Source organism: Mustela nivalis, assembly GCF_964662115.1.
Source record: "Mustela nivalis genome assembly, chromosome: 6".
In the NCBI taxonomy this organism is placed as follows: domain Eukaryota; kingdom Metazoa; phylum Chordata; class Mammalia; order Carnivora; family Mustelidae; genus Mustela; species Mustela nivalis.
This window is the reverse complement of record NC_139025.1, coordinates 62,414,841-62,439,913: the sequence shown is the minus strand read 5'-3', so window position 1 is coordinate 62,439,913 and position 25,073 is coordinate 62,414,841. Positions and strand designations below refer to the sequence as shown.

The window sequence follows — 25,073 nt, the reverse complement described above, 5'->3', positions numbered from 1 at the left end:
ATTTAAATGAACTGCTTTGAAATATAATAATGTTACAAAAAGAGTTCATCTATTCTTGCCTTTTCCAGTAACTCTAAAAATAAACCTTGATCACTAAATTTAATCAATACTTACATCTTGATTATATTCCAAGAAGACATGAAAATTTAAATCTTTTCTCAAAATAGGATGTGCTGCCACACGACATAGGAACACTTCATGCATTGCAACAGTCTTCTTGAATATTGCCAAATACTCACTAGAAACAATACACAAAATTAAAGGTAAAACACTGCATCAACTAGGAAATCGTCTATAACAAGTTTTTCAACAAATACTCTGAATTATACTGAATGCAAAATTAAAGATATAGAGATAAAATCCACATAAACGAAGATTTTAGTTGAACTGTTAATAAAATATGTAAAACCCAGCTCTGAAAAGGCTTCATGCTAGTTAATAGTATTTATTATATTTAAATGTTAATATTTTTAGGTTTTATGAACCTTTCTTCCTATGCAAGTTGATGTTAAAGGTAACTACAGAGGGATTTGTTTTCAGCTCCAGAGAAAGTATACTACAAATTATTTGATACAATCTTTTTAACTCAGTTTCTAGATAATTACTGCATTTAAACACTTGTATACAAAAAATAAAACCCAAACCTCAGTACACATTTTTGACATTAATAATTATTTTCATCTATAATGACCCAAACACACAAGAAAAAAAGCATACCACAGAGAGACTAATTTTGTCATTACATTGAAAAACTGTACTTAAAATATTTTATTATCAATGAATCACAGCGATCATATAGTAATACATGTCAGTTTGAAAAAAAGAAACACTCAAGGCAAAGGCCCAATATTGTTGCTTCAACTACGTGCAAGGAGGATAAAATTTACATACCAGCAAACCAGCAGGACCAATGTTGGGAGAAGTTTGATCTCTGTGAGGGTAGTCATTCAGTGAAGACAAAAAAGAAGGATGCAGAGGATGGAGGTAGCAGTAGGATAAACCCAAGGTTCTCTGTTATCCAACCCCTAACCAGACCACAAAAGAATCATGATCAGGGCCACTGGAAAACCACAGATTCTTTAATATTAATGTGCTCTGCTAATTTCCAGTTTTCAGTCTTATAACTATAAAAGTATAGATCTCTGTCTGCTCTCAGACTATTGCTTGCACCCAGCATAGACAAAAGTCTTAAAATACCTGGCACCTTACACTTTGACAAAAAAGATCTACTTTGCTAATTTATCCTGTCAAATGAGTTTAGCATTCTGAAAAGGAGGCTAGTGGCCAAGGGGATATATGCTTAAAAGCTGAAACTAAGTGGAAGAGGAGAAAAGGAAATGCATGAAGAGGAGAAATGACTAGAAAAAGAGTGATGAAAGTGATGATGATGCAAGGAAAATATTTCCTTGTATAGCTCCCAAAATACAGAAAAACAGTACAATGCAAATCTAAAATTATTTCAAATGTCTAATAAAAGAGGAAAGATTTGGTATTTTTAGCAAGTATGCTAAAAATAAAATAGAAACTATCTCAAATTTTTTCAAGGATTTAATACATTTCCAGTGTATGTGAAACCAATAATCATTCAACAAAAAACATTTTAAAACTATTCTCTTGTTACTTTGCTCCTATTCTTCTTCCTCCTCAGAAGCCAGAGGCAGAGAAAAAGAGGGCAAAAATTATACATACACACACGCACACACACATATTTTTTAAAAAATAAAACAGAATATATGCAGAGTTGCACAGTGCATATTTCTATGAGAAACAGAAGTTTGGGTAGTATGCACATATCGAAAAAAGAAAACCAGTTTGGCAATGACAAAGACCTTGTAATTAAAAAACAAAACAAGTTACGCTCTGTTTTTAAAAAGTCGTATTTCCCTTTGTATTATTTTTTAATAAGGTTTTGGATCCTCTGTTTTCAATTTTCAGAGTCTATTTAAAACATTAATTTAAAGAATTTAACAATGCAGACAATTATTCCATAATTTTCCTGTAGGCTCTGATCATGATCATTAAAACTGGTTGTTTGGCTTAAACCTGCATCTTTCAGAAAGGGTCACTGTGGTGAAATGATTAAAAGGATGGGATATCAGAGAGCACAGAAAAAGGCATTAAAATAAGCACAATTAACAAAGCAGTAAGAAAAATCACATACGCTTCCAGTTCCTGTTTCATCTTTGTGAACTCTTCCTTTGTCATGGACCCTTCGCCTTCTCCCAGCTTCTGAAGTTTTTCCCTTGAAGCATCAAAATCAGGTCTTGGTGGTGCTGGTGGGATCTGTAAGAGAACCAAGTCACTTATTTATTTATTTATTTATTTATTTATTTATTATTTTTTAAAAAAAGATTTTATTTATTTATTTGATAGAGAGAGATCACAAGTAGATGGAGAGGCAGGCAGAGAGAGAGAGAGAGAGATGGAAGCAGGCTCCCTGCTGAGCAGAGCCCGATGCAGGACTCGATCCCAGGACCCTGAGATTATGACCTGAGCCGAAGGCAGCGGCTTAACCCACTGAACTACACAGGTGCCCCAAATCACTCATTTAAAGACTATTTTCTTTTTCACAGCAGCTGTACTGCTGCCACCATAAAAGACTGAATCTGGGAGAGCTAAAGACATCCTGAATGAACACAACACCAGAAATATATCAATTCAGGGTAGAGAATTTGATTAGGTCCTTTGTGCCAACAGCAGAGCACTATTTTCTACTATTAGAACACTGGTTCCCATACTTTAATCTGCAGATTTCTATGTGGCAACTTATGAGTCCTCAAATTATATGCACATTAAGCTCTGACTATATACTAAAAGAAGATGCATACCATTTTTCAGAATGAAGTAAATGGTTCGATTAAATACAAATATTTTTTAAAATTAAGGAATTTATAGTAGCTTTATGCTATTCTGTTTCTAAAATTCATGAATCCCAACAGTAGGATCCAGCAAGGAATGTTAAAAAGGGTTCCTGAACTGGAGGAGTGGATCAGAAACAAAAAGTACGGACTTAAAACCAAGGGATTAATGACTAACATCATTCTATTTACTCACAGTAGGTAAGTAAACACTTACCTTAAATAAAAATGTAAGATCTAGAAGAGCCGTATCATTCAAAGGTATAATAAAGAGAAAGTGTACCCTTAAGAGGAATGGCCTACAAGTAAGAAGTGTTTAGGGGAAATGACGGAAGTCAAGAAAGCAAGAAGGTAAGAGGAAGAACAGGTAAGTAGGGGAAAGCTACAGAATGAATACAAGAAAAGGGTTATGCTTGAGGAAAGCAACAGGGAAAGAAGTATCAAGAACAGCTGAGCACACATATACCCCATCTACTGTGTGCCAGGAATGATGCTGAACAATATGCATATAAAGATAAATAAGACATGATCTTTTCTTTTTTCTTTTTTTAAGATTTTATTTATTTGTCAGAGAGAGTGGAAAGAGTGAGCAAGCACAAGCAGGGGAAGCTGCAGGCAGAGGGAGAAGCAGACTCCCTGATGAGCAGGGAGCCTGATGCAGGACTTGATCCCAGGATTCTGGGGTCACGACCTGAGCTGAAGGCAGGCGCTTAACCAACTCAACCACCCAAGCGCCCGAAAGAAAACATGGTCTTACTCTTTGAGGAGTGTTTAGCCTGTAGAAGGATATGGTAGTAAGAAAATCCCATCAGACAAGATGAGGGTGAAAAGGTGGAAATAAGATGCAAAAAAAGGAGCTTCCAGGTTGGTGAAGACACTGACATGCTGGAAAGGTGGAAGGTAGTAGACCTGCAGAACATGAGAGTTTTGCACCAACCCCCTCTCCCTGTACCTTGTCCTATGCATCTTTCTTTTGGCTGTTCTGAGTTTATCCTTTATAAAAACTGGTAGTTTTTGTAAAAGGAAAAAAAAAAAGAGAGAGAGAATGCACTGCCAGTTGTCCCCAAATTCTGAGTCATAGAAAGAAAGAGCAAATGACTGAGAAGGAGTGGCCACAAGGATGGAAACAGAATCAGATCAGGATGATTTCAAGATGAAATGAAACTAAGTTTCAGGAATCTAAGTGTGGTCAGGTCCTGATGGATACCTAAATAACCTCTTAAGGGACCCTCCAACCCTAAATATCTGTCTACCTAAGGGTTCAAGACCAGTATGGTTTATAATATCCCCCTCATTAATCTCTAGGAAAAGCCTGTTTCAATTCCAATAAACAATAAGAATTTAAGTTTAAATGAAGGAGCATAAGATATCCATTATCTTCACACTCTTAAACTAGACAATTCAGGATAAAAGGTGGTAGTCCATTGTGTTTTGCAACTGACAATTTTTAAAAACCACACCAGTTCACTAAAATGCTAAACAAAATTTAACACATAACAAGGTATCTAAAAAGCACCTAGAAAATGGGATTAAAATGGAACCCCAACACTTACAATGTAACCCGCATAGTCTTCATTTTCAATGAAGGAATCATGAAGCCAGATAAATTCCTCATGTTGTCGAACAACAGAAAACTCATTTTGTTTAAAATTTGGCAATGAGCTCTGCAAAGATAGAGATTTTCTTGAAGAAAAATCAAAATTATACTAAAAGGCTTTTAATAAACACTTTTAATCTTATTTTCTTAAATCAGTCTTACATAAATGATTATCAGTACTTTTACAATCTATAATGAAAACTCTGAGACACCCAGAAGAAATTATCCTGGCAACTTTGAAAAAGTAAGTTGACAGCCTCTTATTATATTGTACTGCCACCATTACTTAAAGGTTATTAATATATATCAAACTCAACTACTCAAAGGAAAATAAATCTACAATCTGAAAATGTGTCTGAGAACTAAAATCCAAGAAGAAAATATTTTGTAAGGCAGTAATTTATTTACTTAATTTTAAAGATTTTATTTATTTATTTGAGAGAGAGAGAGGAGGGTTGCTGGGGGGAGAGGGCCAAGCCTGCGACCATGACCTGAGCTAAAATCAGGAGTAGGAGGCTTAACCACCTGTGCCACCCAGGTGCTCGGTAAGACAGTAATATAATTAACTGAAAAAACAAAACTGAAAACAAGAATAGTGAAACATGTTAGTAAGTCTAGAGAAAATTAAATGTGCATTACATCTAGGTTCTGTGATTCTTAAATGTTAATCTTTAAAATGTACATTAAAACAAATACATTCACTAAAACTGTTAAAAGCAGTGAATTATAAACTAAAATATGGTTTCTAATTATGTTCAAAACCAAGGTTCCAGTCAATATATTACTACATATGTAACATTTGCACAATAAATAGCTGAAATAATACATGTTCAAAATCACATTTACCTTTGTGTGAACAGTGAATTTTACTTTATCTCTTTCACTAAGAGCATCAGAAATGTCCACTTGCAGAGCAGCATCACTCTGAAGATCTACATTTATTGCTTTAAGCTAGAAAAAGATAATACTTTAATGAAAAGTTCTGTGGGCTTATACAGAATTTCATTATTTTCTCAGACATTAAGACAATGCAAAAACAGAACAAAAATAACAAAAGAATCTTAAATCTAAAAGGTTATCAAGTTCATTTAAACCTCATATATATTTTGGGAGGCAGGTGCTTTGGGTATGTTACTACCTTTTTTTTAAAAGATTTTATTTAGTATTTGACAGAGAGAGACACAGCAAGAGGGAACACAAGGCGGGGGGCGGGGGGGGGGAGGGTAGTGGGAGAGGGAGAAGCAGGCTTCCAGCTGAGCAGGAGCCCAATGCAGGGCTCCATCCCAGGACCCTGGGATCATGACCCGAGCCAAAGGCAGACACTTAATGACTGAGCCACCCAGGTGCCCTGGCTATGTTATTATCTTAATCAATTTTCATTCTATACCATTCAACTATACTTTGTATGAGTCGATGTGCTAACCATGATTCATTTTAATTTCACTCAAAAAGTAAACTATTTTTTCTCTAACTTACTCTCTGCCATCATGGTATGTGTGGTTAACTATTCCTCACGATGGACTACCGCAGAAAGTCTAGAAGTCACCCTAACCTAGGAGCTTGGATAGCCTGGGTTTGAATCCCATCTCTGCACATTAATACTCTGATTTGGATCTTCTCACAAGGCCCATCAAGCAATTTCTGGCAAAGAAACAAAAGCAGAACTGTCCCATTCCCCAGTGGATTCAGATGAAAACTGGTAACAAAATTAGGTACATCTTCAAGAGGCACTGGAGAAGAACCAAGCTGGTCTATAAGCAGCAGCACATGGGATGGCACACATATCTATGCTGCATGGTCACAAATTCATATCCTACCACTCTGTAACATCACTACTACCTGAGCAATAGACATGTTTTATCAGGGAAAGGATTCTTCTGTTACTATGCTTCTGCACCAGTTGGTTGGTTCAATAATAAATACGTGAGACCTTTTGTTTGGAAAAAAAAAAAAAAACAAGGGGCGCCTGGGTAGCTCAGTGGGTTAAGCCTCTGCCTTCGGCTCAGGTCATGATCTCAGGGTCCTGGGATCGAGTCCCACATCGGCTCTCTGCTCAGCAGGGAGACTGCTTCCCTTCCTCTCTCTCTGCCTGCCTCTCTGCCTACTTGTGATCTCTCTCTCTCTCTCTCTCTCTCTCTCTGTCAAATAAATAAATAAATAAATCTTAAAAAAAAAAAAAGGAAAAAAAAACCAACAAAAAACCAAACCATAAAATTAACTATCTTCCGAGAAGATGGTCCATTAAAGTTCAAGTGTTCTAAAAGTAAGGAAAGTATCTACCTTTTTTCTTTTAAAAGATTTTATTTATTTGACAGAGAGAGACACAGCGAGAAAGGAAACACAAGCAGGAAAGTGGGAGAGGGAGAGGCATGCTTTCCACAGAGCAGGGAGCCCAAAGTGGGAGTTGATTCCAGGAGTCTGGGATCACGACCCAAGTGAAAGGCAGCCGCTTAACTGACTGAGCCACCCATGTGCCCCTCCTTTTCTTTTTTTTTTTTTTCCAAAGATTTTATTTATCTATTTGTGAGACAGAGAGAGAGAGCATGAAAGCGGGGTAAAGGGGAGAGGGAGAAACAGACTTCCCGCTGAGCAGGGAGCCTGATGCAGGGCTTGATCCCAAGGCTCCAGGGCAATGACCTGAGCCAAAGGCAGATGCTTAACTGACTGAGCCACCCAGGCACCAAGTATCTACCTTTTAGAACAAGAAAAATAATTAAAAAAATATTGGCTAAAAATTCTACTGCTTAATACAGGAATAAACTGTGAAACTATTAAATACAATTAAAGATACTACATATGTAAAGCGCTAAGAAAAATGGTAACATAAATACTCAACTACTGCCTGTGATATGCATTAAATTCACATTTTACTCTACAAGCTTTATTATGTTCAAAGAATTAAATATGTTGTAAATTTAGTGCTTTCATTTACGTGTCTATTAGAAGACTTCTCTACTTATAATTCTTTAAAAAAAAAATAACTAAATAAACTCTATACCCAATGTGGGGCTGAAACCCACAACCCAGAGATTAAGTCATATGCTCCACCCACTGAGCCAGCCAGATGCCCCTCTACTTTACAATACTTATCATTAATTCTATTTATAATTCTTAAATTTCATCAATTTTTCTTCCCTTTAAACAAATATACATTCTAAAATGTTTGGCTACTTTGGAGTCTTATTTAAAAAAATCAAACACACTACAAGATAAAAATGAAGTCTTAGCAGCAAAGATATAAAATTATTTAAAGTCTAATTAACTACCTAGCTTACTTCAAATACTGTAGTTAAACCCGGGACTTATTTTGGGAATCTCACCTAGTCAATGACATTTCACCTTTTTTTTTAAAAGATTTACTTGTCAGAGAGAGAGAGAGGGCGTGAGTGAGCACAAATATCCCTGTGATCATAACCACAATTATCTCCAGGAGTTCCTTCCTTTGACGTTTCTACTTCTTTGCTTTCCACCTCTTCTGTAAATTATCTTTTATATGTGTTATTAAAGCTGGTAGCCATTCACATATTGCCTTTATGGCCATTAATCCGATTTATCATTTGTCTTTTTCATTCTTTTAGCAGCTATCTTCTAGAATTGATCTCAGGAAAAGTGCCTGAATCATAAAGGCAGTCATAGCAAAATGCTGATGGTGAGACTGTGACTCCTTTAATTTATATTTCATAGTAAATTCAAAATATCAGCTGAAGTGTTCATCCTGATATTGCATTTTTCTACAGTCAGTATGATATACACTTCATACCTCATTTTTTTTTTTTCCATTTCCTGAGATTACAGAGAAAAGGACATATAAAGGAATTATTTTGTTTGGCAATAAGATTTGCTTCACACACATTAGGATTTTTTTTTTTTAAAGTTCTGTTTTCTAATAACTAAGATGTATAATGGAAAAGCCAGCCAACAAAATGAAATCATCCCCCACATAAATACAAAATTTCCACTGAAAGCTAATCTGCTGTATTTTATCAATTCTAGATGCGTATTTTACGCATTTTAACACTTGAAACAGGAATGCCTTGCAACTGAAAACAAATTTCAGTTTAACTAGAAATACTTTTTTTCTTGGTGTTACACAGATTTGATAAAGTATTATATTATAAATTTATAAAGTATTATATTATAAAGTATTATATTATAAATTTATAATTACATAAAATGCACACAGGATTTTTCAGGCTATTTTCTTCTTTCTCTAAAGTTAATATTAGAGAGTTTTTATTAAGGGAAAATGAAAGCAAACAACTTGTGATTCATCAACATTTAATTAACTGTCGGAAATTAGTGAGGTCGGTGTGAGGAAATTCTCATTAGATGACATTCACTGGTTTAATTCTTTAAACACTGTGTCAAGGCCAAGAGAAAGACTTGGCAGGGAAAACAGATTAAACAACATAAATATATATCATTAGAAAGATAATTTAGGGGCGCCTAGTTGGTTAAGCATCTGACTTTGGCTCAGGTCATGATCCCAGAGTCCTGGGATTGAGTGTCAGTGACGGGCTCCACAATGAGCTGCCAAGCAGGGAGTCTGCTTGTCCCTCTGCACTGCCCTCCCTTTGTGCTCTCTCAATAAAATCTAAAAAATAAAATAAGAAAGATAATTTAAAGACAATGCCCTTTTGATTAATTTTCCATAAATACTTATTTAGTAAAGAAGACATTCACTACTAATTTACTATACTGACTCATTTACTATAAAGTATGTACCCTAGGACATTCCTAAAAAATTAGTTCCATCTTTTGCCAGAAAAGCAAATGTAGACACATGAGTGGATGGATGAAGAAAATGAAAATAACTATTGCAACAGCCAACTGGTGTCTTGCTTCTACCCTTACCTTATTCTATTCCTTACAGAGCTACCAGAAGATCCCATTAAACATTAAACATAAATATCATTCCTCTGCTCAAAACCTAAGGGGTCCCCACTTGGAGAAAAGCCAAAGTCCTTATAGGGGTCTCCCAGGCAATACAAAATCTCTATCTGACATCATCTCTCAGGCTAATCTACTATTCCTCTGGCTCACTGTAAACCTGCCACATGTCTTCCTTGTCGTTCCTTTAATATTGGGGCATGCTGCCACCTCAGGAGTCTTTGCACTTACTGTTACCTCTACCTGGAATATTCTGCCACCAAATATCTATCTGCAGTAATCACTCCTTCATTTCCTTCAAGTATTTACCAAAACGTCACCTTCTCAGGAAGGCCTTTCCTGTCAGACTATAGCTCAACTCCCTTCTACTTCCTCCTTTTTTTTTATGTCACTTGTTTACCATCTACTCTCTCTATATATATTTTTAAAGGTTTTATTTATTTATTTGACAGAGATCACAAGTAGGCAGAGAGGCAGGCACAGAGAGGGGGGAGCAGGCTCCCTGCTGAGCAGAGAACCTGATGTGGGGCTCAATCCCAGGACCCTGGGATCATGACCTGAGCCAAAGGCAGAGGCTTTAACCCACTGAGCCACCCAGGCGCCCCTATATTTTATTTTTTTAATAGTCCTCCCTAACTAGAATGCCAATTTTGTGAGGACACAGATTTTTGTTTTGTTCATTGCTATATTCCCAGTGGCAGACTTCAATAGCTACATGTTGAATGGAAAGTAGAAAGAAAGGTTGGTAAACATAACTGGGCTAAGAAAATGTAATTATAGTACAATCAATGGAAAACCTCTGAGACAGACAGAAGTAAATTCCATTAGTCTCACTAATTCAGGCCAAATTTTAAATCTGTTTAACTCCTAGCCCAGATATGATTTTGAAAGTCCTGTAAAACATCATTTCTATTATTATTTTATGCCTTATACTGAGCAGTCAAATCCATGGTTGATTATATATACATTTTCTGGACACTGGTGTGTGAAACCAGATTTCCTCTCATATACCAGAAACAACAAAACATTACTAGAGTTACATGATATGTCACTCCAACGCCTTTTTTAAGATTTTTTTATTAAGATGTATTAATTTACTTTAGAGAGAGCGAGCATATGCGCACAAGGGGGCAGAGGGAAAGGAAGAGAAGCAGACTCCCCACTGAGTGCAGGGCACAAGGCAGGGCTGGATCTTAGGACCCTCAGAACATGACCTGACCTGAAATAAAAAGCCAGGCTGCCTTGAACCCTCCAGGAGCCCCATCCAAAGCCTTTCTGGTGTCACACTCCCACTGCTCTTTTGCCATACCCAGCTTGCAAATTCCCGTAATTGTTATTAACCCAACCATCAACTCTCTGCTTTTACACTTTGAGCTGCTGAGTGTAGCTAGAGAAAGCAGTAACTGGCATTTGCAACCAGATTTCCTCTCACATACCGTTCCAGACACAATAAAACATTACTAGGTTATTACTAGAGTAGTACTAACGGTGTTCACGCCTGTATTCCCTCCAAGTCACAGTTAATACTACTGGTAGTACAAATATAACACTTTACTCTATAGACAATATACTAATATGCATTTATTTAATAAACTTTTAAAGAGATTTTACCATTTTATCTATCTATCTATCTATCTATCTATCTATCAGGGAGAGAAAGAGAGCACGTGCAGGCACCCAAGAGAGAGCACAAGCAGGTTCCCCGCTGAGCAAGGAGTCTGATGTGAGACTCAATCCCAGGACCCTGGGATTAAGACCTGAGCCAAAGGCAATTGCTTAACTGACTGAGCCCCCAAAGCGTCTCTTTAATAAACTTAAAAAAAAAAAAAAAAAAAAAAAAAAGATTTATCCACTTATCTGAGAGAGGGAGAGAGCATGAGTGAGGGGTAGGGCAGACACCTCACCAAGTGTGGAGCCCAACGGGGGCTAGATCTCAGGACTCTGAGATCATGACCAGAACCAAGAGCCGGATGCTTAACCAACTGTGCCACCTAGAAACCCCTTCCCTAGTACTTTTAACCAAACAATCAATTTTTCACCTCATTTTAATATATTTCAAACAGCTATCTCAGGTACTGTGGAGCACGTAAGGTGAACAAAAAGCTGTGCCTTCAAGAAACTGGTAGTGAGGGAGACAATCAACTATGTAATAAAACCAAAAGAAGTACTTCCCATTCTTCTTCCTCACAGACTGTACCCTGTGCACAATTTAACCTTATCAGTATCTCCCAGTCTGTGACCTTCTATGCGTCTGCAGTGTGTTACCCTCTCTGCTTCTCTCCTCTTCCACACTACTGCATGATACGTCACTCCACTATCTTTCTTACTGGTCCTGTCAACTCTCATTGCTCTTTTTGCCATAGCTGGCTTACAAATTCCCACACTCAGGAGCAATTCAACAATCGCCTTTGCTTTCTGAGCTGCTGGTATGGCTACAGAAAAAAGTCACAATTGTTTATACTGGTCTACTACAAAATTAATGGTCTTCGATTTGCATCGGCTCTTAATACCACTCAGCATTCTTGAATAGACCTGCTCAGCTCCCCTTCTGATTCCCTTCAGCAACTACTCTCAACTTCTACTTCAACCCTCTAAATTTCCACCCCTCTCTCAACAAGTGACCTGGTTTCCCACATCCCAAAGAAACAACACTAGCAGCTGTTTCCCCTCAGACCTATCAATAAACTCTCTTACAAAAAAAAATCTAACCTCATCATCTTTTCCACTTTTTCATAAGCAGTGTCCATCTGTTCACCCAAGCATTTAACTTTGCTGTCTGCTTTAGGACCTGCTCATACACTGCTCTTCTAGTTAAGGTTAGACTCTGTTTCACAAATCCTTCACACACTAATTTTTAAATCCAATAACTTTTTACTCTTCTTGTCCTCTCTGCAGTATTTTTGCCTTAGTGATCATTTTAATTCCTTTAAACTTTCTCAACTTCTGGGGACTTCTCTCATATCCCTCCTACTTCTTTCAGCCCTGTCAATCGATCTGTTCTTCCCTATAATCCTTAAATGTTGGTTTCCACAGGTGCTATCTAAACTGGGCAATCTCAGCCATTCTCGACTGTAACTCCTAAGTATTTATCATCAATTCAAACCTCTTAAATTCCCAATCATACTTTCGCAGTACCAACTAGACATATCTGCCTACAAGTACTCGCTTATTAAACAATGGAGTGCCAGGGCGCCTGGATGGCTCAGTGGGTTAAAGCCTCTGCCTTCAGCTCAGGTCATGATCCCAGGGTCCTGGAATCAAGCCCCACATTGGGCTCTCTGCTCAGCAGGGAGCCTGCTTCCCCCTCTCTCTGTCTGCCTCTCTGCCTACTTGTGATCACTCTCTCTGTCAAATAAATAAATAAAATCTTAAACAAAACAAACAAACAAAAAAACCAGAGTGCCTTCAATGTGCAAAACCACTGTCCTAGGAGCTAGGGATAGAGCAGTGAAAAGACACAATCCTCACCCTTTCAGGAAAGGGATCAGATACCTTATAGGTACTTCAAATCCGACATATATGAAACCAAACATTTTATCTACCTCAGTTCTTTCACCCTGCATTCCTCATTTTCTCCTTCTCCTCTGCCCAGCCCATGTACTTCTACAGTCACTATACCCCACCGATTCTACCTCCTAAGCATCTCTTTGCTATGTCCCTTCCTTCATCCTCCCTTCTGATTTAATTATACCTTCATCATTTTTCATCTGGACTATTACAACAGCCTGTTAACTGGCTTCTCTGCTTTGTGGAAGAAAGAATCAACCTCTACATCAGAGTAATCTACAGTGCTATTTTCATCTAGGCATAGGTCTTTCGCAGCTTAAAATCCCCAAGGACTTCCCACTGCCTGGAATCTTAATTATTATGCAATTTACACTTGATCTATACTATCCATATCTACCCTTGCTTCCTGTGAGAACAAGTGCTCCAGGTGGAACCAAATTACCTACCCAGGCTACCCACTCTGCTGGCAAGCCTTCCCCTTCCATGAGAGCCTACAAAATTCCTGGTCAATATTTAAGGCTTAGCTCATTTAGGTAACAGCACAGCAGTTAAAAGAGTGCCAGACCTGGAGCTAGACCGCCTGAGTCTGACTTCAGCTCATATTGGCTGTTACAACCTTGGGCAAGTTATTTAATCTCTCTGAACCTCAGATCTCCTTTCCAAACTAGAAAGTTGCAGCTACTAAACAGGGATTTGAGAATTGAGTGAGTATATGGAAAGTACCTGGCCCACAGTAAATGCTAAGTCAGTATGCAGTTATCATTATGGCTTCACGTCCCTTCTCCCAAAAGCAAACACTCCCTCCTTTGTACTTCTACGGCACTTTATCATAAGTCTGCCACTACACTGTGATGGTCTTAAGGCAGGAACTTTCTCTTTTTCCTTTGCCAACATTCATCTTCTTATCCTCTGCCAACATAATCGATGTCACATTTTTATCTTAAGTATCAATAAATGTGGAATATGCTCAAACTAAATGCTGTGCAGGTACCAAAGAAAATGTCAACATGTGGCCAAGTCTTCAAAGATAAATCAAATTTCAAGTGGAAAAAGAAAAGGTGAGAAAAAAAACAACAACACTCTGCCACATTAATAGGCATGGATAAAGCAGACATTAAAGTACCCTGGCAATGACAAGCAGACTAGAATATGTCTAGTGTGACAGAAATACTGAGAAATGAAGCCAGCCTGAAAATGTCATGAACGGTGTTTAATGCTAGCCTAAGGAGTTTGAACCTTAATGCAAGAAGCACTGGGTCCAGGTAAATGCTTTTGACTAGTGTGGCTATATGATTTAATCATTTAAAGTCAGGAAACTTTAATGGCAAGCTGGACTGGAAGGTAGACAGAAAGGATACAGAGACTAATGACAGGTAACAAATAGCAAGGACATTAAGGGGGTCCTTACTCATTAAAGATGGGCTAAACATTTCTGAGATGAAATTAACTGGCCTTGGGGACACCTGGGTCAGTTAAGTGTCTGCCCTCAGCTCAGGTCATGATCCCAAGCCATCAGGCTCCCTGCTCAGCGGGGAGCCTGCCTATCCCTCTGCCTGCCGCTCCCTCTGCTTGTGCACTTTCCGTGACAAATAAACCTTAAAAAAAAAAAAAAAAAAGAAAAGAAATTAACTAGCCTCAGTGACTATTCTGATATGGAGATGAAGGACAGGATTCAGAAGTTTCTTGCCTGCGTGACTGGAAAATGATAATATAACAAAGATGAGAGATAAAGAGGGAGGAGGAAGGCTAGGAATCCAGAAGAGGGGTAGTTACTCCACCTGAAGTAATTCTAAAAACAGTAAACATATTATTTACAATTAAAAGCAAATGCTAAGCAAATTCTGCCAACAATGTGTTGGCACTTACTGCTTTTATTTAACAAGCACATCTGAGCAAACTGTGTCCAGTTCAAAGGGCTCATTTGTTTACTAAATAATATGTTACTGTCCTTCGTTTTGGGGAAAAATGGCCTATTATGTAGAGGTATGGCTGAAGAGTGGCCAGTAATTTTCAATATTGTGTATTTCTTAAAGCCTGCTTTTTAAGTTTTCACAATTCAGTATTTTTTTTTAAGGCAGTAAGATTCTCTTCTGATCCAAAAATCATGATGAAAATTTAAGGCTGCTTAAGAATGTATTTAAAAGTATTAACTTTAATTTTGCTTACTTGTTGCTCTGTAGGAATGCTTACATTATTTTTGAGTCTGTGACTTATATAAAAAATTTCTATTGAGGGGCGCCTGGGTGGCTCAGTGGGTTAAAGCCTCAGCCTTCCGCTTGAGTCATGATCTCAGGGTCCTGGGATAGAGTCCTGCATAGGGCTCCAGCCTGTTTCCCCCCTTTCTCTGTCTGCCTGCTTCTCTACTTGTGATGCCATCAAAAAAATAAATAAATAATCTTAAAAAAAAATTTCCTATTGATACATACACTTCATGCTTTTTCTCTCTCAAAAGTTTCTTAAAAGGCTGAACACAATAACCTAAAATAAAAGTACAATGTCTAAAAGTTCTAATTATGGCAATCTATTTCTATCAGAGCAAACACAATATAAGGAAATTTAAACAGGCCAGATATTTGTTCCTGAATGATGAAACAGCAGAGTAACTATGAAGTTGTAATCAAACTTCAGTGCACAAAAGAATCTTCTTGGATGCTTGTTGAAAAAGTAGTAAATGACAATTACACAGGATTTAAAAAAAGAAGTATTAATCTGTCCTCCCTACTTCGGGAGATTCTGATTTACTAGGGCAGGGCCCAGAAACTTGTTTTATTTTCCAAACACCCCAGGTGATTCTGAAGCAAATGTTTCAAGGTCACTTTGAGAAATACTTATACTGGCCCTGGTATCAGAAACATGGTTTAGTTTAAAGTCCACCTCTCCCCCTCATTGGCTGTGTGACCTTACACCGCTTACTTAGTTTCCCCAAGGTTCAGATTTCTTATCTGTAAAAGGCGAATACTAAAAGTTTCATAAGGATGATGAGAGAATATAATGAAATAATGCTTATACAGTACTTAACACAGTGCCCACCTATAATTATTACTATGATTCACCCATTTCCACAAGACAAGAAATAAGGAAGAACTGGACATATATACATATTAACCATGACAACCTAAATGCTTTGTAATTCATGGTAATGTTTTTTCATTTCCTTCTGGTAAGGCACGCTCTTTGTCTCTCTTTCCCTCTAATTTTGTTATACATGAAAAAAGTTTTTAAATATATTACATTATGGGCTTCAAGTTTTATAAACAAATCTTACCAAAGGCGTAAGGCAATGAAAGCAAATATTAACTAGAAAATACTCTGCTTTTCATATCAAAATAAATACTCAAAAAATTAATACTTTTATTGAGCATTAGCCAGATTTTACAAAAGAGCAAATTCTGTTTGCTTTTTCTGGTAGACCATAAAAATTAGAGACAAAGTCATCTAAATAAAGAATGCCAACTACTTTATATTTAGAAAAATCAGTTTAATTGTACTATAATCAATTAATCTCCTTTTATTACACAACTCTACTGTCTTTCCTATTTTAAAATCCAAAATGTAATTTTTCAAAGACTTTATTTATTTGACAGAGAGAGAGATCACAGGCAGAGAGGCAAGGAGGGAGGGAGAGAGAGAGAGAGAGAAGCAGGCTGTCTGCTGAGCAGAGAGCAGGGTGCAGGGCTTGATCCCAAGACGCAGAGATCAAGACCCCAGATGAAGGCAGAGGCTCAACCCACTGAGCCACCCAGGTGCACCCCAAAATGTAATTTTTAAGTGACCATCTAATGCTACTGTCTTATGCCAGAACATATAGATACACATCTACAGTTTTTTAAAACTCACTAGAAACTAAACTTTTTAGAAATAATCAGAAATCCTATATGATGCTTTCACACACCAAATTCTAAATGATGCTTTTGTGTAAACTGAGAAATTTATTAAAACATCATTTATAAAAGTAGGCAGCCCCGTTATCCTTCTTACCATCTGAAAACTTTATAAAGCTCACCAGTTAATACTAACTACCTCATCTTTTATTTAAAAAACAGTAATATCCTACAAGAATATTTTGTCACCTGCCAAAAATCGACTAACTGATGTGTCTTTCACATTACCGAACATGAATAAGTAAAGGCAAAATGGGAAACTGAAGTGCAGGCTGTTAAATGTGATGGACCCGAGGAACCTTGCTGAGCTGCAATCACCATATATCAATATTTTTCAAGCGCTTACTTGTACAACGTACCCCCCTCCCCCAGCTTCAGACAAGGCAAAAGAGGGGAGACAACAGGAGGGAGGAATTAGAGCCTGGAGGCCTTTTCTTAAGTGGCAGGCAACTGGCCTCAAACCACCACCGCGGGAACTCCGCAAAAAAAAAAAAAAAAAAAAAAAAAAAAAAAATGTACGTTTTTGGATATTAAGAAACGTGAAGGCACCATGAGCTTCCAGCACTTTGCAAAATCTGGTACGATAATGAAGAAGAGTTAAGGTTCGGCAACCGTAAAATTCCTTGCAAACGGGTAATTTACAAAAAGCCTGTATTCTGTTTTAGAAGGTGAGAAAAGTGGGAGGCAGCGGGTTCGACGTCCACAACGGGAGAAAACTGAGGGTGCCACCACAAAGGTCTCAGAATGGGTTTTCATAGCCCCTCAAAGCGTCGGGGGCTGGGGGGTAAGGATCCAGCTCCGACCTCCACTTCCACTTCCCACCTGCGCCCCAAGCCGGGCGGGGGAGGAGGTCCAAGGGAGGGTCTGAGGCGGGGCGGGGGACAGGAAAGCTGCTGTGGGTCCCCAGGAAATCAGAACCGAGCGCCCCCGAGGGAAGAACGGCTGCAAGAGGGCGGGGCGCGGTGCAGCGAGGAAACCGAAAGGAGGACGCCGGAGAGAAGGTGCCGCGCGACTGGGGACCCTTCCTGGTACCACACCCAGGGGCCAAGGCGGGGGCGAAAGGGTCCCGTGAGCGAGAAGAAGGCAGAACTTACTCCGCGGTCCTCCTCCGAGAGGAAGTCGGGGCCGTCGTCCAGGCCTTCCTGCGGGGTCGCCGGACACGGCGCACCAGGGGAAAAGATGGAGTTGGGGAGACACAAAGGGAGACATTAGTGCTAGGCCGGCGCGGCCCCCGCGCCCGCCCCGCGCCCGCCGCCCCCACCGCGCGCCCGGGGCTCGGCGCCGCTGGAACACCCACCATCATGGCTGCTCCGAGGCGAGGGCCAGCGCACGCGCGCACCGCACCGCGGGGCCGGAGGGAGCCGGCAGCAGCGGGAGAGGCGGGGCTGGTGGCGGCAGGAGGAGGCGGGGTCTCGGAGCAGCCTGCCCCGCCCCGCCCTGGCGCGGGGGGCGGGGGGCGGTAAGCTGTGGGAAGGGGGAAAGCAGGGCCCTCCGCCCGAGGTTGGAGCACCCCAGTCGGAAAGGGCCCGTAGGCCCAGACCCACATGGCTGCGGGCAGGTCGCGACTGGCCGGCTCTGACCCGGAAGGGGCCGAATGCCACCTGGGGAGCTGTCCAGTTTCCTTTCCCTTAGGGCTGCAGCGGAAAAAAAAAAAAAAAAAACAAACGAGCGTCCTCCGGAAGCCAAATAAATCGCCTAGTCTTTGTATTATGCCACACAATAATTAATCACAATTAATATTTTGCCTATAGAAATTGTGGGAACTAAGAGCCTTCGAACAGTGAGCTGTAATCAAGCTTTTACGGTTGGTGAGGTAATAACCTCAGGGTTTAGGGTGCTAATGGTTAAGAACTATAAAAGTGAGCTGTTCCCGTTACAAGAGCATTTCTTTCCTTTTTATGAACGAGCGCCTCCAGACCTACTCTTAACTGTCCGGCCGGACAGCACCACATGGGTGTCCACAGGCAATTTAAAGGACGGGACAAAATCATTCCTTAACCTTTGCCCCATGTCACCTTTTACGCACGCGGACACACGGGCAAATGTACATGCCATCCTTGTGCTTCCAGTCACTTACTGGTAATCGGCATGCTTCCACTTTTCAGACCAGAAACCTTCAAGTCCTATTCAAATCCTTCCTTCTCCCTCACTCCTCACTCCATTTAGTAACAGATTCTGTTGCATCTGTAATTTATTGTCTCATCTCTTAAATTAGTCCCAATCCTCCCTCTCCTCCGGTCCACAGCAATTACCCTCAGTATCTGCCTGAACCCTTGCAGATACTTTTCATCTCCTTCGTTCTACATCTTGCCACCAGTGGTTCGTTCTTTCTCTTTCTTTCTTTCTTCCTTCCTTCCTTCCTTTCTTTCTTCCTAAGATTTTATTTGACACAGAGAGAGAGAGAGAGGAGCACAAGCAGGCAGAGCAGCAAGCAGAGAGAGAAACAGGCTCCCCGCTGAGTAGAGAGCCCAATGGTGGGGCTCCATCCCAGGACTCTGGGATCATGACCTGAGCTGAAGGCAGATGCCTAACCGACTGAGCCACTCAGGTGCCCCTCCAGTTTTCCTCCTAAGACACAGACATCAATGATAAGGCTGCTAACCCTGTCCATGATCTTTACACATTTTTATTACATTAAGGTCCAACTCCTCTGCCTAGCATTTAAGGACTCCACACTTGACTCTCTCCCTATTCTGCCAGGCCCTTTGTCCTATCTTGTTGAATTGAAGCTCTTACAAAAATAATGTTAAACTATTAATAATTTCTTGAGAACTTCTTGTAGCTTTCATTTTGTATGTAAGGAGAACTGAGGCATAGAGAAATTAAGTTACTGCCCAAACAAGGGTTATTCTCCACTTGGGTGGGGCGGGGCTTTATTTTTTGTCTTTTGTTTCTTGTTTTCCAGTGCATTGTAGTAACTACTGGAGGAGTGTTTTTTTCCACTGGGAAAAAACTCATGACTATGAGGCATCATGTGGTGTCAGTATAGTGTGATGAAATGTCAGGAGGAATGTTCTAGTAATTTGTTGTTGGTGAAAAGTACCAATATTTCCTATTTTGTTTTTGGATTGAAGGTAATGCCTGTAGAGCTCTGCTTCCTAGATGAAGAGAGAATGGAGCTACAGTTAATGAATGGGATTTGCATACAGCTGATAGGAGGGTAAGTGTGTCCTATGGACAAAGATTGAGAAGTGTCACCTAGGACCACCTAAATGTCTCTGATCATTAACCAAGGGTTTCAAGACTCAAGCCAAGACTGGAAACATTGTACAGAAACACTCAAATTATCAAATGTTAAACTTAGAAATCACTAGCTAAAAGCAAGATTTAAAATATGAGTAGCCAATAGGCGCCTGGGTGGCTTAGCCGGTTAAAGCCTCTGCCTTCGTCTCAGGTCATGATCCCAGGGTCCTAGAATTGAGCCCCACATCAGGCTCTCTGCTCAGTGGGGAGCCTGCTTCCCTTTCTCTCTCTCTGCCTACTTGTGATCTCTGTCTGTGAAATAAATAAATAAAATCTTAAAAAAAAAAAAAAGAGTAGCCAAATAACATTATCAACAGAGACATTTAATAATTACTGCAGTTAAAATCAATGGCTGATGGGGCACCTGGGCGGCTCAGTAGGTTAAGCCTCTGCCTTTGGCTCGGGTCATGGTCTCAGAGTCTTGAATCAAGCCTTGCATTTGGCTTTCTGCTCGGCGGGGAGCCTGCTTCCCCCTCTCTCTCTGCCTGCCTCTCTGTCTACTTGTGATCTCTCTCTGTCAAATAAATACATAAAATCTTAAAAGAAAATCAATGGCTGAGGGCGCCTGGATGGCTCAGTCATTAAGCGTCTGCCTTTGGCTCAGGTCCTGGGATTGAGCCCCACTTCGGGCTCCCTGCTCTGTGGAAAGCCTGCTTCTCCCTTTCCCACTCCCCCTGCTTGTGTTCCCTCTCTCCTTGTGTCTCTCTCTGTCAAATAAATAAATAAAATCTTTAAAAAAAAAAATCAGTGACTGAAAATTCACATGAGTAGAGAACCCAACCTTGAAATAATGAAGTTATTCATTAATACCTGAGCCTATCTATCTAGGTAAAGGTCTCCAACTATACTTTGTAAATGATAAGAAGGAATTATCAGTAACAGATACTAACAACTATCAGAAAGGCAGTTACAGGGGCACCTGGGTGGCTCAGTGGGTTAAGCCTCTGCCTTCGGCACAGGTCATGATTCCAGGGTCCTGGGATTGAGCCCCACATCAGGCTCTCTACTCTGCGGGGAGCCTGCTTCCTTCTCTCTCTCTGCCTGCCTCTCTGCCTACCTTTGAGCTCTGTCTGTCAAATAAATAAATAAAATCTTTAAAAAAAAAAAAAAGGCAGTTGCAGAGTTTAAGGAATATCAAAGGAAAAGAGATTAAAATTAGCTCACACAACAGATTTTTCTGGTACTTACAGAATAAATTGAGAAGATATTAAAACTGAACCACTTCTCTAGTATTATTTTTTAAAGATTTATTTATTTATTTATTTATTTATTTTTTAAAGACTGCTGAACTTTTTTTTTTTTAAGATTTTATTTATTAATTTGACAGAGAGAAATCACAAGTAGACGGAGAGGCAGCCAGAGAGAGAGAGAGAGGGAAGCAGGCTCTCTGCCAAGCAGAGAGCCCGATGCGGGACTCGATCCCAGGACTCTGAGATCATGACCTGAGCCGAAGGCAGCGGCTTAACCCACTGAGCCACCCAGGTGCCCTTATTTATTTATTTTAGAGAGAGAGAGAGAGAGAGAGACACACACACACACACACACACACACACATACACACAGCATGAGGGGGAGGGGCAGAGAGAGAGGGAGAGAAAATCCCAAGAAAGCCCCACACCAAGCGTGGAGTCTGACATGGGGTTCAATCCCAGAACCCTGACTGAGTCATGACCCGAGCTAAAACCAAGAGTTAGTTGCTTAACTGACTGTGCCCTCCCCCGCCAAGAGCTCCTTCCCTAGTACTTTTAGCCAAATAATCAATTTTTCATCTTGTTTTAATAGATTTTTGTGAAATTACCTGCTTCTATGTAAATTTCACAAGCATATTGTGTTGAATCACAATCTGATTTTTTTTTTTAAAGACTTTATTTATTTATTTGAGAGACAGAGATCACAAGTAGGCAGAGAGGCAGGCAGAGAGAGAGAGGAGAAAGCAGGCTCCCCGCCCAATAGAGAGCCCGATTCGGGGCTCGTGGGATCATGACCTGAGCCAAAGGCAGAGGCTTAACGCACCGAGCCACCCAGGCGCCACTCACAATCTGATTATTTCATAGATTTAGTTACTTAAAAATAAAATATTACAGTTTGGAGTAGATACTAAATAGTGTTTCAAAAACAAACGTACTGGAAGATTTTAGAGAAAAGTAAACTTTTAGAGAATAATAAACAAGTCACTTTTAAATTTTGGGAAAATAAAAAAAATATTTGCTTTGAACATTTTTATCAAACAAAAACCAACTTTTTTTCTAGAAGAAAAACTTAAAAAAACTGAAATGATGATTATTTAATTAGATTTAGAAAAAAACTGTTTAATGCCTTTTATCATGTTCTCATCAAAGAAAGTTTCACCAAAATGTATTTTTATCAACTCCTCATTTCCTCGAATTCTAGACCATTTCTTGTTTTGGACAACCTTTGGGTCCTAATTCTTCCCTTCTCCCTGGGAGTTATATTACAACAAAATTCTCTACAGAAAGATTGCTGAACCCTGTTTTTTCCAGTTATATCAGTCAGGGTGTGTTTACCTGCAAGTAACAGAAAACATCAATTTGAATAAACTGAGCAGTACAGAAATATGTGATCTCACAACAAAAAATAAGGAGTCTCTAGGCATAGTACAGATCTTCCTCACTTTATGATGGTGTTACAACCTGATAAAACCATCATAAACTGCAAATACCATAATTGAAATTTCATGTAATACACTTAACCTATTCAACATCGTAGCTTAGCCTACCCCACCTTAAACATGCTCAGAACACTTATATTAGCTACAGTTGGGCAAAAAGCATCTAACACAAAGCTTATTGTACAATAAGGGTTGAATATCTCATGTATTCATTGAATTCTGTACTGAAAGTGAAAAACAGAATGGTTGCATGGGTACAGAATGGTTGTAAGTGTATTGGTTGTTTACCCTTGTGATTGCATGGCCAACTGGGAGCTATGGTTCATAAACCACACTTTATTTAAATAAATCAATAAGCAAACAAACAATACAGATACCGTATATAGAAGATCAAAAAATAAAGAGTCATGTCTCAGGAAAATGAAGGTGGAAAAGTGAATGTTCCAGAGATGAAAATTACTCTTAGAGAAACACAATCAACTCCCACTTTCCTGGGATTCAGCCCTGGGAATCAGTACCAGTCGTGGACCAGCTGAAATAATCTTGACCATAGTGCCTGAGGACCAAGAGAAAAAGTGACATCATCTCTACAGAACCCTGACCCCAAGGCACATGCAGATTTATTGATTAATGTTCATACCTCTAATTCTATTTGGAAGAATTCCTTTTAGAAGCCAAAGACCATTACACTGAAGTCTAGCACATTTTCTTTTGCCTATTTTATTTTATTTATTTTTAAAGATTTTATTTATTTATTTAAGAGAGAGAGGGGGAACACAAGCAGGGGGAGAGGGAGAGGGAGACGCAGGCTTCCCCCTGAGCAGGGAGGCTGATGTGGGGCTTGATCCCAGGACCCTGGGATCATGACCTGAGCTAAAGGCAGATGCTTAATGACTGAGCCACCCAGATGCCCTCTTTTGATTTAAACATGAGTTGATAAGGACAGAGACATAGAGGACAGTTTAGTCTTGCTCCATGCCTAGAACAAAAGCAGCATATATATTATATTAAATCATTTCTAAGTCGTATTTCAATATTGATGATTTGAAACCCTCATTCCTCCATCACAGAGCTGCAGGGGAGGGAGGAGACAGAAACCTGCAAGAAATACAGGAAGGTGCCCAACACATGACACTCATAAGTAGTTAGAAAAATTAAAATGGTATTAAAATAATTTAAGGTTTCCTACCCCTCTATTCCCAGATGTGAAATGCTTTAGGAGAAGGGAAATGTATGTTTAGACATATTTTCTTTCATCTTTTGTTATATTCCATTATTTCACTTGAGGATTCGGGTCCTACAGAGAAAGCAGAAACAAAGAGTGCAAATCTTCCGAACAATTTTTGAAATAAAATTAATTTGAAAAAATTTTAAGAGTTAACTAAATTGTTGGATGCTATGCCACACATAACCCATTGTTTCTCTAGTTAAGCATTTCTTGCTTTTTTTTTTTTTTTCTAGTTAAGAATTTCTGCCTTCAGAACAAAAGCTACACTTCCCTCACATAAGATATTCTACTACTCTAGGGATTTTTCACCCTTTTTCTTTCATGTCTGTGTGTGTGTGTGTGTGTGTGTGTGTGTGTGTGTGAGAGAGAGAGAAACATTTTCACTTCTTATTTTGGAACCTGGGATTTTTTTTTTTTAAAAGATTTTATTTATTTATTTGACAGACAGAGATTACAAGTAGGTAGAGAGGCAGTCAGAGAGAGGAGGAAGCAGGCTCCCTGCTGAGCAGAGAGTCCGATGCGGGGCTTGATTCCAGGACCCTGGGATCATGACCTGAGCCGAAGGCAGAGGCTTTAACCCACTGAGCCGCCCAGGAGTCCTGGAACCTGGATATTTTTAGAAATCCTTGTTGCAAAGAACGTTGACCCAAGATGTCTCCTGAAAAAGTGATTAATCCAAAAAGCAAAACTCAGCAACTTCAAATCATTTTTGGATACTCCCTCTACTCACACTGATATCAATGCTATATGTTTTCATCTTTTAACGATTGAATTCAGGAGCTGAGAAATCCCATGTCTTCTCTTAGTCAGAGTCATATCACATTAACTTTTAGAGCTGGGTCCTTTCATTCTTTTGGTTGATGAACAGATAATTAACCTTAATGTTGACAATTATATTCATTCTGCTGACATAGATGACGTATAAATTTTTTCAATACCAGATGAAGTTTCCTTGATGAAATTTCAGTTTGGTGGTTGAATTGAGCACTCTCTCTCTCTCTCTCCTTTTTTTTTTTTTTTTAAGATTTATTTGTTTGAGAGCAAGAGAGAGAAAGCATGAGTCAGGGAAGGGGCAGAGGGAGAGAGAGAGAGAATCTCAAGGCGACTCTGCTGAGCCTGAGTGCGGAGCCTAATCCAGGGCTCAGTCTTACGATCCTAAGACCATAACCTGATGGCACCCAGTGCCTCTGGACTGAGTACTCTTATGTGCAACATTGAGTGAGGTATGGCAATTTTCAAA

The 25,073-nt window shown here is 39.4% G+C and overlaps 1 protein-coding gene and 1 long non-coding RNA gene across 3 annotated transcripts in view; one reads left to right on the top strand and one right to left on the bottom strand.

Annotated features, from left to right (window-relative positions):
• The window catches only part of SNX6 (sorting nexin 6), a 38,697-nt gene extending 20,377 nt beyond the window's left edge, over window positions 1-18,320 (bottom strand). The window contains exons 1-6 of the mRNA XM_082737839.1: window positions 18,031-18,320; window positions 17,828-17,875; window positions 5,302-5,406; window positions 4,412-4,522; window positions 2,162-2,283; window positions 115-238 (exon numbers count right to left, since the gene is read on the bottom strand). Coding sequence (XP_082593965.1) covers window positions 115-238; window positions 2,162-2,283; window positions 4,412-4,522; window positions 5,302-5,406; window positions 17,828-17,875; window positions 18,031-18,279 — 759 coding nt within the window. The 5' untranslated portion in view covers window positions 18,280-18,320. The remainder of the gene's footprint in view (window positions 1-114; window positions 239-2,161; window positions 2,284-4,411; window positions 4,523-5,301; window positions 5,407-17,827; window positions 17,876-18,030) is intronic.
• LOC309868254 overlaps window positions 17,299-25,073 on the top strand; it is a 48,679-nt gene continuing 40,904 nt past the window's right edge. Inside the window, exons 1-2 of one of the 2 annotated variants that reach the window (XR_014313599.1) lie at window positions 17,299-17,734; window positions 19,808-19,893. This is a non-coding gene — a long non-coding RNA (uncharacterized lncRNA). The remainder of the gene's footprint in view (window positions 17,735-19,807; window positions 19,894-25,073) is intronic. The other variant, XR_014313600.1, reaches the window with a different exon arrangement.